The 14,215-nt window shown below is 52.5% G+C and overlaps 1 protein-coding gene across 1 annotated transcript in view; it reads right to left on the reverse strand.

The window, feature by feature from the left end:
- GRID1 (glutamate ionotropic receptor delta type subunit 1) overlaps positions 1-14,215 on the reverse strand; it is a 703,521-nt gene that overhangs the window by 547,776 nt on the left and 141,530 nt on the right. The window contains exon 3 of the mRNA XM_058542810.1: positions 3,962-4,246. Within this exon, the coding sequence (XP_058398793.1) occupies positions 3,962-4,246 (285 nt within the window). The remainder of the gene's footprint in view (positions 1-3,961; positions 4,247-14,215) is intronic.

Raw genomic sequence — 14,215 nt, forward strand, 5'->3', positions numbered from 1 at the left:
CTCCCTCATTCTTGGCATCAAGAATGGCAAGAAGTGCCTGGCTGGAGACAGGAGAAGGGAGCTGGAGCCTAGCAAGGCTCAGATTACAGAAATAGGATGGTGCCTTCGCTAAATGCATGGGCATTAAATTCAAAAAGAATCTCTCTGAGCATCATGTTCCTCATCTGTAAAATGCAGCAATAATCCCACCTCAGAGAGTTATTGAATGGCTGAAATGAAATAACATATGTAAAGATACTTGCAGACTGGCATCAAAAAAAGTCCCTATATCCCAAACCACTTCTGTTTGACTTTGGAAGGAACGAAACAGTCTTTACACTCAATTTGCTTTTTAATTGGGCTCAACTGCAGCCAGTGCTGCAGAGGTGGGGTGGAGGAAGGGCCCCACGGAGTTGTGGAGGCACCATTTGTCTTGGGCGTGTGAACAACGTAAATCCACCAACGGCCCTCGGACAGGCCGACGCCAGCCACACGGAGGGAGCGCCCACACCCCGCACTCTTGGGGCCGGATGTGCTGCATCAAACAGCACGTGGGCTCCCACCGCCTCAGCTTGTCTAACACAAGGCATGTTGGTAAATGGGCCAGAGGGCCGGCCCCATGGCTTAGAGGTTAAGTGCGTGCGTTCCGCTACTGGCGGCCCGGGTTCAGATCCCGGGCGCACACCGACTCACTGCTTGTCTGGCCATGCTGAGGCGGCGTCCCACATACAGCAACTAGAAGGATGTGCAACTATGACATACAACTCTCTACTGGAGCCTCGGTGAGAAAAAGGAAAAAAAAAAAGGAGGATTGGCAATAGGTGTTAGCTTAGGGCTGGTCTTCCTCACAAAAAAAAAAAAAAAGAAAATGGGCCAGAGAGTGGGCTGTGCATGAAGGGCACGGCCAGGACAAGCAGCAGGGTTATCAAATCAGGGGGCCGATAACCAAGGTGGGCAAAAGCAGGAAGGTCTGCACAGAATCCAACGAAAGAGCTCTGGCCTCCAAAAAGCCTCAAGCCACAAGGGTCAGCACCCTGGACAGCGACAGTCAAATGTATGGCAGCTCTGAGGTGCTCGATTCGCCCCATCTTCCAGATCAGACTCTCCCCTGCACCATGGAAGCCTCACAGAGCAATCGTCACACTTTCTATTGCTGAGCCCACATACAGCCTCAGAATCCTTCCCAACACAGCATTCAAGGCTCAACCAGTTGCCTGCAGCGGTCCGCCAGAGGAAAGCTATTGGTCACCCAGCATCTTTATGAAATTGCTGATAAAGGCCAATCTGGTTGAAAACTAATTTCAACCCCACCAAAGGGAGCAAAGGAGTCCACGTCAGAAAAGAAGGCTCAGGGGCCGGCCCCGTAGCGTAGCGGTTAAGTGCACGCGCTCCACCGCTGGCAGCCCAGGTTCGGATCCCAGGCATGCACCAATGCACTGCTTGTTAGGCCATGCTGTGGTGGCGTCCCATATAAAGTGGAGGAAGACCTGCACAGATGTTAGCCCAGGGCCAGTCTTCCTCAGCAAAAAGAGGAGGATTGGCAGACGTTAGCTCAGGGCTGATCTTCCTCTAAAAAGAAAAGAAAGAAAAGAAGGCTCACCGTTTGGTTTGATTGGAGGTTCTGGTGGCGGAGGAGAGGGGAGGAGAGGGGCAGGAGAGTGTCTGCAGAATGAAACATCTGTCTCCTAGTCCACCTCCCCTACCTCAGAGGTCAAACTATGCAGTGACTTGTCTTTCTCCCTGCTTCTCCTTGTCTTGTGCGAAAATTGTTTGAAAATTCCATGTCCTCACAAATGAGTTGGTTCATTCACAGTGACAATTTCTTAGGGCCTATTCTGTGCCAGGCACCATGCTAAGCAGCAGGGACAAAGCAGTGAATAGCACATGGCCTGCTCTACTGGAGCTCACAACCTGGGTGGGAGTGTAGGGTTCCTCAAGGATTAGCCCTCCTAAGTGTGTCAGGACAAGCTGAGAGCAGACCAAGGGAAGGAAATGTGTGTCTGTGAGAGCATGTAACCAAGGAGCCAGCTTCATGGAAAAGGGAGGAGTCTGCAGACAGGTGGGGATCAGGGCATCTCTCCTCGAGGACTTGATTCTTGAGGTGAGTGGAGCTAAGGGCTGTAATAAGAAGAAAACACAGAGTTTGAGCAAGTGCCATCAGGTGTCACTCAGTCTGTAAGAATTACAGAACCCCAGATGGGGTGCGAGGCTGGAGAGCTGATACCGGCCTCCTGTGGCTGAGGTTCCCACCAAAGCTACCTTGAGGCCTCAGGGACAACCAGGGGCTGAAGCGTTTCTATAGGCCAGGCAGAAGGGGAGCAAAGGTGCCAGGAGAAGTGAGGTGAGAACGGCCTGCGGACACTGGACCACAGCATCCTCCAGCCCTGGCAGTGTCCACATCTCCCCACAGGGCCCAGCCTCAGAGCAGACCTGATGTCAGGGTTGAGCCACAAAGTGTTGAGCACAAAGTGTTCTCAGGGGAAGGGTGGGCCCCTGGGAGATGTCGTGTGGGCTACTCAGGGCTGTGACAGTCTCCAACTCCTCCCCAGGGCCAGGGATTGAGGAGGGGTGGGAGGGAGAGGCCAGGTCCTGGACAGAGTCCACGTCAAGCGCCCGGAGCCTGGGGCCGCCCTCGTCCACATCCCACCTCATCTTTATTTCAGCACAGTGACTGTTTGCTCTTTCATTTCCTCCTGGAAGACTCCAAACAGCATATTTGCTCAAGAGCTGAGGACGACATTCCGGTCTTATAGAAGCAGAGTATTTAGGCAAATGCAAACATATGCTGGTTTCTCTTCTTAGTTACATTCTTGGCAAAAGAATTATTTCACCAAGAGACAAAAGCAGGACTTTCAAGGGCCCATCTCTTTCTGTCCTGGCCCCAGCTACGGGGCTACAGACCCTCACCAGGCCCCCACACCCTTTACGGACATGTAATGTGGGTGGCTGTGGCTGTAAAAGGGTAGCACGGGGATCCTCGTGAGGGAACTGCTCTGCACCCTGACTGTGGTGGTCATGTGAACCTACACGGGATATAACTGCACAGAAGCGAATACATACACCCAAGTGCACGTAAACTGGTGAATATGAGCAAGGCCTACAGATTGTGCCAGTGTCAAATCCTGCTGTGATATTGTATGACAGTTACGCTAGGTATTGCCATTGGGGAACCTGAGTAAATGGCGCAAGGGATCTCTCTGTGTTATTTCTCATAATTGCATGTGAATCTCAATTATTTCAAAATAAAAAGTTTTTAAAAAAAACACATAACATGGAAACCATCTTATCTTGGGACTGGGGCTGGTCTATTTTACAGAGCAGCCATAAGAAAACCTAAAGCTATTTCTACAAAGCCCATTTTTCTGGTTTCTTAACAAGCAAATTATGATTTTTTTCATATGAAAGGTCTTCAAAGAAGCCATATCTGGCCATGCCCAGTGTCCCCAGACCCACATGACACTCAGGGTGTCCCTCCCTCTGACCTTTGCCCCAGCCTGAGACTCTGAAACTGAGGGCAGATCAGGACAGAGGGAGGCAAGGAGTTGGGAAGGCCGGGCGATCATCCAGTGTGAGGGGCAATCTTTGGAGAAGAGGTTTCCAGGAGGACCCACGCTGGCTGGCCTCCACCACCGCGGCCTGGTGCAGCCCTTCAGATCCCTGCCAGCAGTTTATTAATATTTTATTGAAAACTCTAAGATGATTCAAAATTCAGCTGTCAAGATAAGGTGTTGTTGCTAGGCAACTTTAGTGCCTGTCTACAGATCTGTTTTCGCAGCTCTTCCCCGACTCCTGAAGCTCAAGGTTGGGTCCCACCACTCTGAGACCCACTCAGCTCAGACTACCAACCGCCGTCCACACCCAGCCCACTCTAAAGTGCTCGACCAGCATGGGCAAAAGCCCAGCTCTCAGGTGCCCCAGCGCCCGCCCACGCCTCCACCAGATCCCCAGAGCAGCCTCTGCCCCTGCCCCACCCCCAACTCACCATACTCGCTGTCGTAGAACATGACGAACTTCTGCCAGCGCAGCTCTGTCACCAGCCTGAGCATGACATCGTTGAGGCGCACGGGCGGTCTGGAGGCCAGTGTGTAGGCCTCACCGTCAGGGCTAGGGTTCAGGTGGCAGGCGGTGCGTGGTGACCCCCCTGGGTTGCGCTGGACAAAGAGGTGTGGGATGTGCATGGCGTCTGTCAGGGACTGCAGGGCGTTGGCAGATGCGCAGCCAGTGGACGTGACCAAGGCCAAAATCCCCTGGGTCATGAGGTCACAGGCTGAAAAGAGAGAGAGAGGGGGGTCAGTATGGGGACGATGCTGCACTCACTTCCATCTGCACGGCCCACACCCGGCAGCTCGTGCCTGGGGCCCCAAGAAATGCTGCCTCCCTCCAGGGACCGAGAAGCCACCCTGGCCCGGCTGGCAGCTCTCACATGCACCATCTCACTGATGCCCTCAGTGACCCTGTGATCTCGTGCCCATTCAACAGATGAGGAAACAAAGGTCAGGAGAGGCAAAATCATTTGCCCTAGACTACTCCAGGAGGGATGGTAGAACAAGGATCAGCACTGCTAAATTAGCCATCCCATTTCCCACGTGGACTGTGGGCCCCTTAAGAGCCGAGAATTCATTTTGTTGATCTGTGTATCCCCAAAGCCAAGCCACAAGCCAGGAATACACTGTGTGCTCTACAGCTGTTGGCTGAACTGAACTGATTGGGACTGAAGGGAATGAATTACGTCAGAAAGTCAGGGAGACACGTACCCCAGAGGACCCCACTTGTAGGCAAAAAAATAAAAGATAGAAACCCAAGGTCTTCTGGCCAAGTCCACTTGATTCACATCATTAAAAACACTGGGTCAAACCCCAGATGAAGCAGTTGGTTCCAGAAGCCCAGGATTATTCAAAAGCCACTTGACAATAACAAAGGAAGATGCTCCCGCAGCTATAGCCGTTACCGGGCGCAGAGGAGGAACGGGGCGGGGGAGGCGCCAGCAGCCGTTTCTAGGGTGCTGCACTCAGGGCTCGCCTTTCGAAGTCATCCAGTCACCATGAGGGTGCCCCTTTTGCCCACACACTTATGCCTTTTTGGGACACAGACCAATTAATAAAAAGATGCACCTCCCAACACTGCAACCCACTGCACCAGTTTTGAAGCAAACATTTATTAATAAGGCTTTATGTGACGGCAGAAACGTGGGAAAGCAGATGCAGTTTCAAAACACAGCCTGGGAATGTCAGCAGGCCATCTGCTGCAGACGGTAGGCTTTTGAACAACTTTGACAACGCGGTTCTTTCGGTTGAGAGCCCTGGGCTCATGTGATGCCTCAGACAAGGCTGAGAGATGGAGAGGAGAGCAGGGGAAGCAACCCCAGGGAGCAAGGCCTTGGGGGCGGAGACAGTGCAGGAAGAGGAAGACCCCGCCACACTCTCAAACACCAAACGCCAGCTGCTGCCCACGAGAGGAGGCTTGCCTCGCACATCCACCAGCATCAGCAGGATGAAAACTCAGATGCCCACGGTTCTCCCTGCTGCCCCCTTGGCCTCCAAACACGGCAGGGGGCGGGGTGGTTAAACAAGAGATTCTCCCAGTCTCTCTTGGGAATCACACAGCCACCCAAATGCTTGGGACCCTCCCATCCAGGCTTCACACAGCCAGCGAGTTCTCTCCTAAAAAGAAATCCCATTGTGTCAGGCTCCCTTTAAAGCCCTTGGGTGACTCCCAAGAGCCTCGAGGATGGAGTCAACTCCTTAGGGTGGTCTTGCAGGCTCCCAATGCCTGCAGGCTCACTCAAAGAGCCTCCACCAATACTTCCCCTTTGGGCACCGGGCACCTATCCAAACTATGGGAGTGGCTTTAGATCCAAAAACACCCCAAGGGTACTTATCCATACTCTTGATATATTGCTATATATGAGCAATCTTGATATATTGCTAATGATCTAAAACACGCAAATAGGTGAGTGGTCATAAATGCTCCATTTGTTGGGGCCGGCCTCGTGACAGAGTGGTTAAGATCACGTGCTCCACTTCGGCAGCCCGGGGTTTGTGGGTCCGAATTCCAGGCACGGACCCACGCACCGCTCATCAAGCCATGTGTGGCAGCGTCCCACATACAAAATAGAGGAAGATGGGCACGGATGTTAGCTTAGGGCTAATCTTTCTCTGTAAAAAGAGGAGGATTGGCAACAGATGTTAGCTCAGAGCCAATCTTCCTCACAAAAAAAAAAAGTGTTCCATTTGTTGAAAGCATATGCAGCCTTTAAAACTATTTGTGAAGATACTACAATAACTTGGGAACGTGCTTTTCATTAAAAAGTGATGTGAAAATAATACAAAATCGTATGTATTTTATGGTATCAATTAAATAAAACTCAAATGCACGAGACAAAGACCAGAAGGAAATATTGCAAAATGTTAAAAGTGACTGCATTTTAGAAGAAGCCTACTCTTCCTTGTTTTCTATATTTTGACAAAATTTCATACCATGAACAGATAATTCCTTTAGAAAAGGAAAGTAATCCTCCAATAATGGATAAGTATGAAGCTATGTAGCAGGGAGGACTATTTTGTGAGAATTTTCTCTGTGCTGAACACTCTGTCAAGTGAGTACTTTATATACACGAGTTCACATCACACTCATGACATCCGTGGAGAATAGGTGTCATTGCGACCCTTTTCCAGATAACCAGGTATGAAGCCACACAACCAATAAGGGACAGGGCTGTACTGAGATGCCATCCAATCTAAAAACGCTCCTGAGAGGTGGCTGAGTGACAAAACCAGGACACAAAATTATACGCTCACAAGGATTACAACTCGGTAGAAAGCATGTTTATGAAAAAGGCAAGACACCGCGCTAAAAGCCAAGGTTCTGGAATGAAGGGATTTCTCTTTCTTCTCTTGTACATACTCTCTTTAATGCCAATACATTGCACTTGTAACTTTAAAAAGTAATCTTATGACATAAACTATACATCACTGGGGCCTAAAGTTGTCCAGGAACTCCAGCCCTCAGTCCCAGCCCAGGACACCCACGAGGGCTCTCATTGTGGCCATCGTTGGGTCTTGGCTGTCTGTCACCCACCCCGCTTGGCTCCCTCTCAGGTCATCACCTGACTTCTGGTGGCAAGCCCTGTCCCCACTCCATAAACGCCAGGTTCTGAAGTCACTGAACCTCTCTGAGCCTCAGTTTCCCCATCCGGGCACATATCCCACTGCTCACTGCAGGCTGGCTCCTTCCCTCCTGTGTGTTTCATACACACATACACATAACCCCTATGTGCAAACCCTCGCAATGAGTACTGGGGGGCGGTGGGGGAGGCAAAGAGCAGGATGACAATGGGCCCCATCTTTGAGAGGGAGCTAGGATCCCTCCTAGGATCTACCAAGGAGGCAGACCCCACAGTTCGGCCTGTGAGGAAGGAGGGACGAAGTTCCCTGGCACCCAGAGGAGAGTGAACTCATGAGGGGTTGGCATCAGGGCCTCAAAGGAAAAGAAGGATTTAGACCAGCAGAGATGGGGGAGAGCAGCATGAGCGAGGGGTACAGGGTGACAGACACAGGGGCCAGCAGCAGGAAGGTGCTCAGGGAACAGAGAAGAGCCTGACTGGTCACCCCGCCCCAGCCCTGCTGGCAGCCAGAGACACCAGCTTCTTGGCCGGGCCTGGGCTCACTGGGGTCAGAAGATGAAGCACTAGAACCACAAAGACCCAAGTTCAGTTTTGGGCTCCTCCAGTCAGTCATCGTGTGGCCACGGGCCTGTCCCCTTCCTGAGCCTCCATTTTCTATTAAATGGAGATAAGAACCTATACCTAGCAGAGCTCTGGGAGAACTGACTTAGGATGTGGACCAGAAGTGCCAACCCCGTGCTGTGCACAGGAAAGATGCATAGATGTCAGTGTCTTGCCCCTCTCCTTGGGCATCCGCATCTCTCCATCAATGTCCCCACCCAAGTCATGCCCTGGATCCCAAGAAACAGTGACTTCAACCCTCACTGCTGACGGTCCCCCCCCACCCCCGCCGCCCTGGAGGTGGGCACCACTGACCCGCCCCGCATACGGCCACCTGCAGTGCCACTCAAGCTCCTCAAGCCGCCGGCCTCAGGGAACAGGGCAGGCAATTAAGGCTGGAAGCCTCTTCCGGGCGCTAATGGAGAGGTCTGTCGATTTCCAATCTGCTGTGAATGGCCTGCTAATTGGGGCACTGTGGAAATGATGGTTATTTAGAGGCTCCTAACATAAAAATAATAGGATCAAAATACATCAGATCAAAGCCAAATCAGCTATTAGCTTAATCAAGGTTATGTGCTCATTCCCAGGATGGGACGCTACACAATTCATGCCCCAGTTGTGGAGAGAGATGCTGAACCCCGGCACTGGGGTCCTATGCCCTGGGTCTGAATCCAGGCCCCCCCCACTACATGCTGTGGGACCCTGGCCAGGGCGCTGGCCCTCTCTGGACCGCTGTGTTTTTTCCCGTCAGATAAAGTGGATGGCACCCACTTCACAGGGCTGTTGTGCCTATTCCGTGAAAAGTCTTTGTATGTGAAGAGCCATTCGCACTGCCTGGCGCGTAGGAGGAAGGCAGAAGTCACCACTGTTCTCGCCTCTCCAGCTTAGAGGTGTTTTTGCAGCTCACTAGAAGATAACAGCCTTTGTTATAATACTTTGCCTCCGATATCATATGGTCATAAAGCTGATCTCTCTCTTGATGATAACAATGCAGGCTTGATGGATTGATAAGGGCTCCCTGAGAACGGCTCATCAGCTGGGTAAGTGAGAAGTAGAGATGAACGTAAGGAGCAGCTTCGAGCCCCCTTAACCGAGCTTGGTGGCTTAGGAGAGCACAGGGTCGCTGTGAAGGTCTCTGGGCCGCTCAATGGCTTCCCAGGAATTGGAAGAAAAGAGGCTACTCAGAGCTCGGAGTTGGGCCCAGACAAGAGGATGGATGGGGCTCAGCCAGCATTCCCAGACAGCCCACTATCACATTCCCGCCAGCTTCCCCTGAGATGTCAGCATCCTGCTGATCCAGGCTTCTCCAGACACAGGACTCTCAGGGTAGGATGTGCTGGGCACAGCACTGGCCATATCACAAGTCAGATGGGATCTCTGTTAACTCTCACCCCAGGTGAACTTTCTGATCCCCTGGTGAGAAAACTGAAGCACAGAGAGGGCTGGATGCCTGGCCAGGGCCACACTGCCAGAGAACGAATGACAAAGAGAGCATCAGAACCAGACCACCAGGTACCTCTATAGCCAGTCCCAGGAAGAGACGGTGGCCAGTAGCTGACAGAGCCCAGGATTCCGTGGCTGACTCTACCCAACCCTTCCCTGGATGGAAACTTCTGGGACGGCTCCACACAGCACAGGCTCCAGGGAAGGAGCCAGCAAGCAGGAACAAGGCCTCTCTCTGCTGAGGGTAGATCCCTGGTTCATCAAGTCACTCGGTGCCTGCAGGTGGTTGCTGGAGATAAGAGAGGGGCCCCTAGACACTGAGGTCACTCTGGGTACCACTACTGATCCATGCCTACTCTTCTCCACGCCCATGGGGATTCCTAGAAAATTCTCAGGCCAAAGCTGGAGGAAGCAACACCCCAGAAGGCTTGTGCTAGAAGAGACACAATTCCTGTTGCCACCGCCTGGTAATGATGCTGGCCACGGCCATCCCAGCCCTCCTCTCCACCAGGTGCCCTGACTGCATTGTGCCCTGGGCACATCCACACCTGCTCCTCCCAGAAGACCAGGCATGGTCCTCGAATAGGCGAGATCAGCCTGTGTGGCCCCTGCTACTCTGAGGCCACAAGCCCTCACAACTTCATGTGCTAACTGGCCTCTAGGTAGCCCCTTAAAGAATGACAGGACTTTTCCAGATGGACAAGGCAAGAGGGCACTCCGCCTGGGTAGAAGCAGCCTGGTAGAGGGGCCCTCACCTCAGAGAAGCCTGGCAAGGCTCCGCTGGTCTCAGCAGGCAGCAGAGGGAGAGCCAGGATCTGGGCAGCCCTGGGCTCAGCTCTGCCCTCCCAGGAGGAATGATCTCTCTCTAGGGGGGTGGGGGGTCGGCCAGACCAACCGCAGGCAGTCCAGCACCTCTGCCGGCCCCGCAAGCGGGGCTCCCAGGGCCACCTCATTACTCCAGTAATCTTAACAGCCCAGAGCACTCATCCTCCCTCGAGCCATCCTTGTTATCCGTGCCCTTCTTTTCCTCCTTAAGTGGGCACTGGCTTTATTAATATTTGAATTCTAATGGCTAATGCTTTAAATTAAGGTAGCATTTATAAATACTTTATAGTTGATGAATAATTGACCAAATTTAGTATTGTCATAACTCATAGTAAATTATTGATCTAGGGAGAATAAACATTTCTTCATGTTTTATTAAGACATTTAAAAGGTAAACAAACCCATGAAATGGAGGAAACGGGCGGCAGGGCCACACAAAGATGCGAGCTGGAGCTCTGGCCCTGGAGCACCTTGACCCCTCCCTCGCCGCCCACCATGAAAAGGCACCAAAGGGGAGGGTCACCCAGGCCATACCTCCTGCCCGAGCACAGGACAGACTGGACGAGCACCCTGTTTGCAGACCTTTTGCTTAAGTAACTCTCCCACCACTTCCTTCTGCCTTCACTCCCCTCCCACCTGGTTCAGTTTAGTTTCCCATCCATCTGTCCATCCATCTGATGGGACAGTCACTCTCCTGCAGACTCCCCTCACCCTCACTCCCCTCTCTCTCCTTATGTAGCATGGCTGGTGAAAGCCACTGACCAGGGTCAACCCATGGTGGATCAACCTGCCCACCCACTTCTCCATGCAACAGCGAACAGTGAGCAAACAGCAGAGAGCCAGAGACAGCCACACACGGCAACGTGGGGACCCTAGCCAAGCTGTGTCACCAACCTCCACAGGGATCTCCCTGTCATTCACCCTATACCCTCTCCACCACCTCCCTTGCCCATTCTCCTCAAACTACCCAGACTTCTCCCCCAAGCTCAACTAATGACCTTGCTTCATTCTCCATAGAGAAACATAGAAGCCATCATCATAAGGAACCCGCTCCACTTCTTGCCACTAGATCTGCACACCTATCTGCATTTGTGCTGAAAGTTGCCCGCGAAAGTTGAAGAAGAAAGCCTCTCCCATCTTAGGCTGGCACCTGCTCATGAGCTCTGGATGCTCCCACCTCTTGCCTTCTCCCAGACCCGACCCATCACTTATGTCTTCTCTCTATGGATTTATCAACCTTCCTTGTATATTTGACCCATCACTTTAAAAGTAAAATAACCAGCCCTATTGATGATTATTGTTCCTGCCCACAACCCTATCCTAGGCCCCTGACCCCCAGTCAGGGGTCTCCCTTGGTGAGTCCTTTGGCAACTCAAACTTGACATGTCAACACTAAGCTCCCCGGGATATGATCCTGCCCCTCCTGATCTCTCGATCTCAGTAGAGGGGCAGGTCTATCCACTCACTTGTTCCTGACCCTTCTCTCTCCCTGACCCTCTGCACCCAAGCCATCATCAAGTCCTGGATGTTTTATCTCCAAACTATATCTCGGATCTGTCAACTTTCCTCCATCCCCACTGCCACCACCTTGATCTGATCCACTATCGCCTCCCATCTGGACCCACACACACCCAACCTGCCCCCAGTCTACATGCTACCCGTTCTACACACCCCAGTGGAGTGGCCTTCATGAAACACCAACCAGACTATACTGTCTCTGCTTAAAATCCACATTAGCTTTCCCATTGTCCTTAAAATAAAATCCACACCCCCAACAGGGCCCACAGGCCCTGCATAATCCACACCCGTGCCCTGTGTTCCAAGTAGCCAGTGTCTGCACAGTAACTCAGAGACCCCAAGCTCTCACCCATCTCTGGTCTCCTCACACACTTCCCCTCTGCCTGCAATGCTCCTCCCACATCTGTCCGGCTAACTCTCCTCATTCTGTATTTTTGTGGGTAACTGTCACTCCCTCAAGAGAGCCTTCCACGACCCCAATCTTCCCCCACCATACTCTGCCTGCATACCACCCACCAACATTTGCAACTGTAGACTATTTTGTGTGGCTACTGCAGGGGTGTCTCATTCCCTGGACCAGGAGCCAGTGAGCAGAAGCACCTGCATACTGCTTACTCTCCCAGGACCTGGCCCAGTGCCTGGCATGTCATAGCAGAGCAATAAGCCATTTAATACTCCTAACAACTCTACAAGATAAGCACTATCGGTGTCTATATTTCATGCGCATGACACAGAGTTTTCAAACTTTCCATGGTCCCCTGATGCTAATGTCCTCCCAAAAGTAAAGGCACATTCCACAATTTGGAGAAGAGGAGTTTCTTAAAGCCAACCCTCCACTCTAAAGAGGGTTTCACCAAGAGCTCAGAGGGTACCAAGGGGCTAGTGGAGAGGAAAGTTGGCTGTGCCCAAGGTCTGGCCTGGGCAGGTGTGTCTCCCGGAGCACCTTCAGGCTGGGGGCTCCCATGCCCCTCTGCCCTCATGCTCAGCCCAGCCCAGGGTGGGCGACAGGAGCAGGGCCAAAGGGTCCCACCAGATGATGGACTGTAGCCCAGGACAGGTGGGCAGCTAGTACAGCAGGATGCACAGAGCCAACCAGGAGGGTGGGGAAGAGCTGGCGGTGCCACGCCCATCTCTGGGGCCTCATCCTCATGCCAATTAATGAATCAAAACTGATTTCCTGCTCCTGCAGATTCAAAACCCAAGGAACACTGGGTGGGATCGTGCTGGCTTATTTATAGCTCTCCAGCTCCTCGTTAATGACTTTTACTGCTCCACCAATGGAAGACCAGGCACCCAGGCTGGGATTCACACAGAAGCCTACACTGTGCAAGTTAAATTAGGACAGTGATGAGTCCTGGGAGACACAGAGAACCTCGAAAGCGGCCGAGGATCTCCTGCAGACTCTCAGCGCCCGAGTCCAGATGTCTCTTCCTGGGGTCCCCCTCACCCCGCCTCTGAATGTCACCCCCAACATCTGCCCACATCCTCCATCAGCCTAGTGGTCTCCCTGCCTCCCGGCTCTTCCTTCTCCAACACCCTCCACAGACCGAAGTTCAGCACCAAGGACGCCCCCGAAATACCTGCTATGCTCCTCATTGTCTGGGAGTCCAAGTCCAGCTTATGAGATTCACCCACCATCCCTAACTCCACACACCAGCATGGCCCCAGTCTATCTTCCAACCTCCCATGCCCATGCTCTCTGGTCCTGTCACTATGCCTGCACTAATCTCTAAGTTTGAACCTGTCAATTCTCTTTTCTTAAAATGCCCTTCCTCCTCTACCATGCCTTTCAAACTCCTACTCATCCCTCAACACCCATCCCAAATGCTTCCTTCTCTATGGAGCTTTCCTTGACTTCTCCTTGCTATGAAAAATTAATAATTCCTTTACCTGCAGGTCCCAGAGCACTGCATCCTAGCACACTTCTACCGAGGATGTATCATATCACTTCATGCTTCATACCTAAGATCCCAAGAAAAAGGACTGAGTTTCATGGCTTTCCATATCTCCAGGCATAAGGCCTCATACAGAGATGCTCAGAGGACACTGGGTGAAGGAATGAGTAGTAGAAGCACAGGTGCACACGTACTAAGGCAATGATCTGAAATATCAGTGCATCAAGGTAAACTAGTCACCCAGAGAATCTATGGGACAGGACTCGTGTCAGGAATGAGGCGATGGAACATCCTGCCTTGTCCAAGAGCAGGGCTTGCCTTGTGCAGCCCAATGAGGAGAAAGATCTAGGGCTTTGGGGCCCCCTAGGCTTGGTGCAGAATCTCATCCCCACATGGATGAGCCGGGGAGCCCTGGGAAACTCATGCCGTCTAATTCTGCCCAAGAAGGAGGGGTTGTTGAGAGGCGAGAAAAGAACAGTGAGAACCTGGGAGAAAGCAGTGACGCTGTCCTGGAGCTGGCAGGGCAAGGGCTGGACAGGCAGCCAGATCTGAGAACTGCTGTTCCACGGGACCCGGAGGCAGGACAACTCGGGTCCTGAGCCCCTGAGGCAGACCGGCTCAGAGAGGACAGTGACGGAGAGCCGGGCAGCACAGGGAGCTCTCCGGGGGCTCAGCTGTCCCAGAACGTGGACAAAGGGAAGAAGGGGCACCCCTGTGTGGCCACATCCAGGACAGGCTGAGGCCAAAGAAGAACCCTCAGGGTACCCAAGAAGGTGCTGTGGCTCCGTTTAGGGCAAGAGGGAAGGGGGGGAGCGGTGGCAAGCTTGGGGTG

This window comes from Diceros bicornis, chromosome 6, assembly GCF_020826845.1.
Source record: "Diceros bicornis minor isolate mBicDic1 chromosome 6, mDicBic1.mat.cur, whole genome shotgun sequence".
NCBI lineage: Eukaryota > Metazoa > Chordata > Mammalia > Perissodactyla > Rhinocerotidae > Diceros > Diceros bicornis.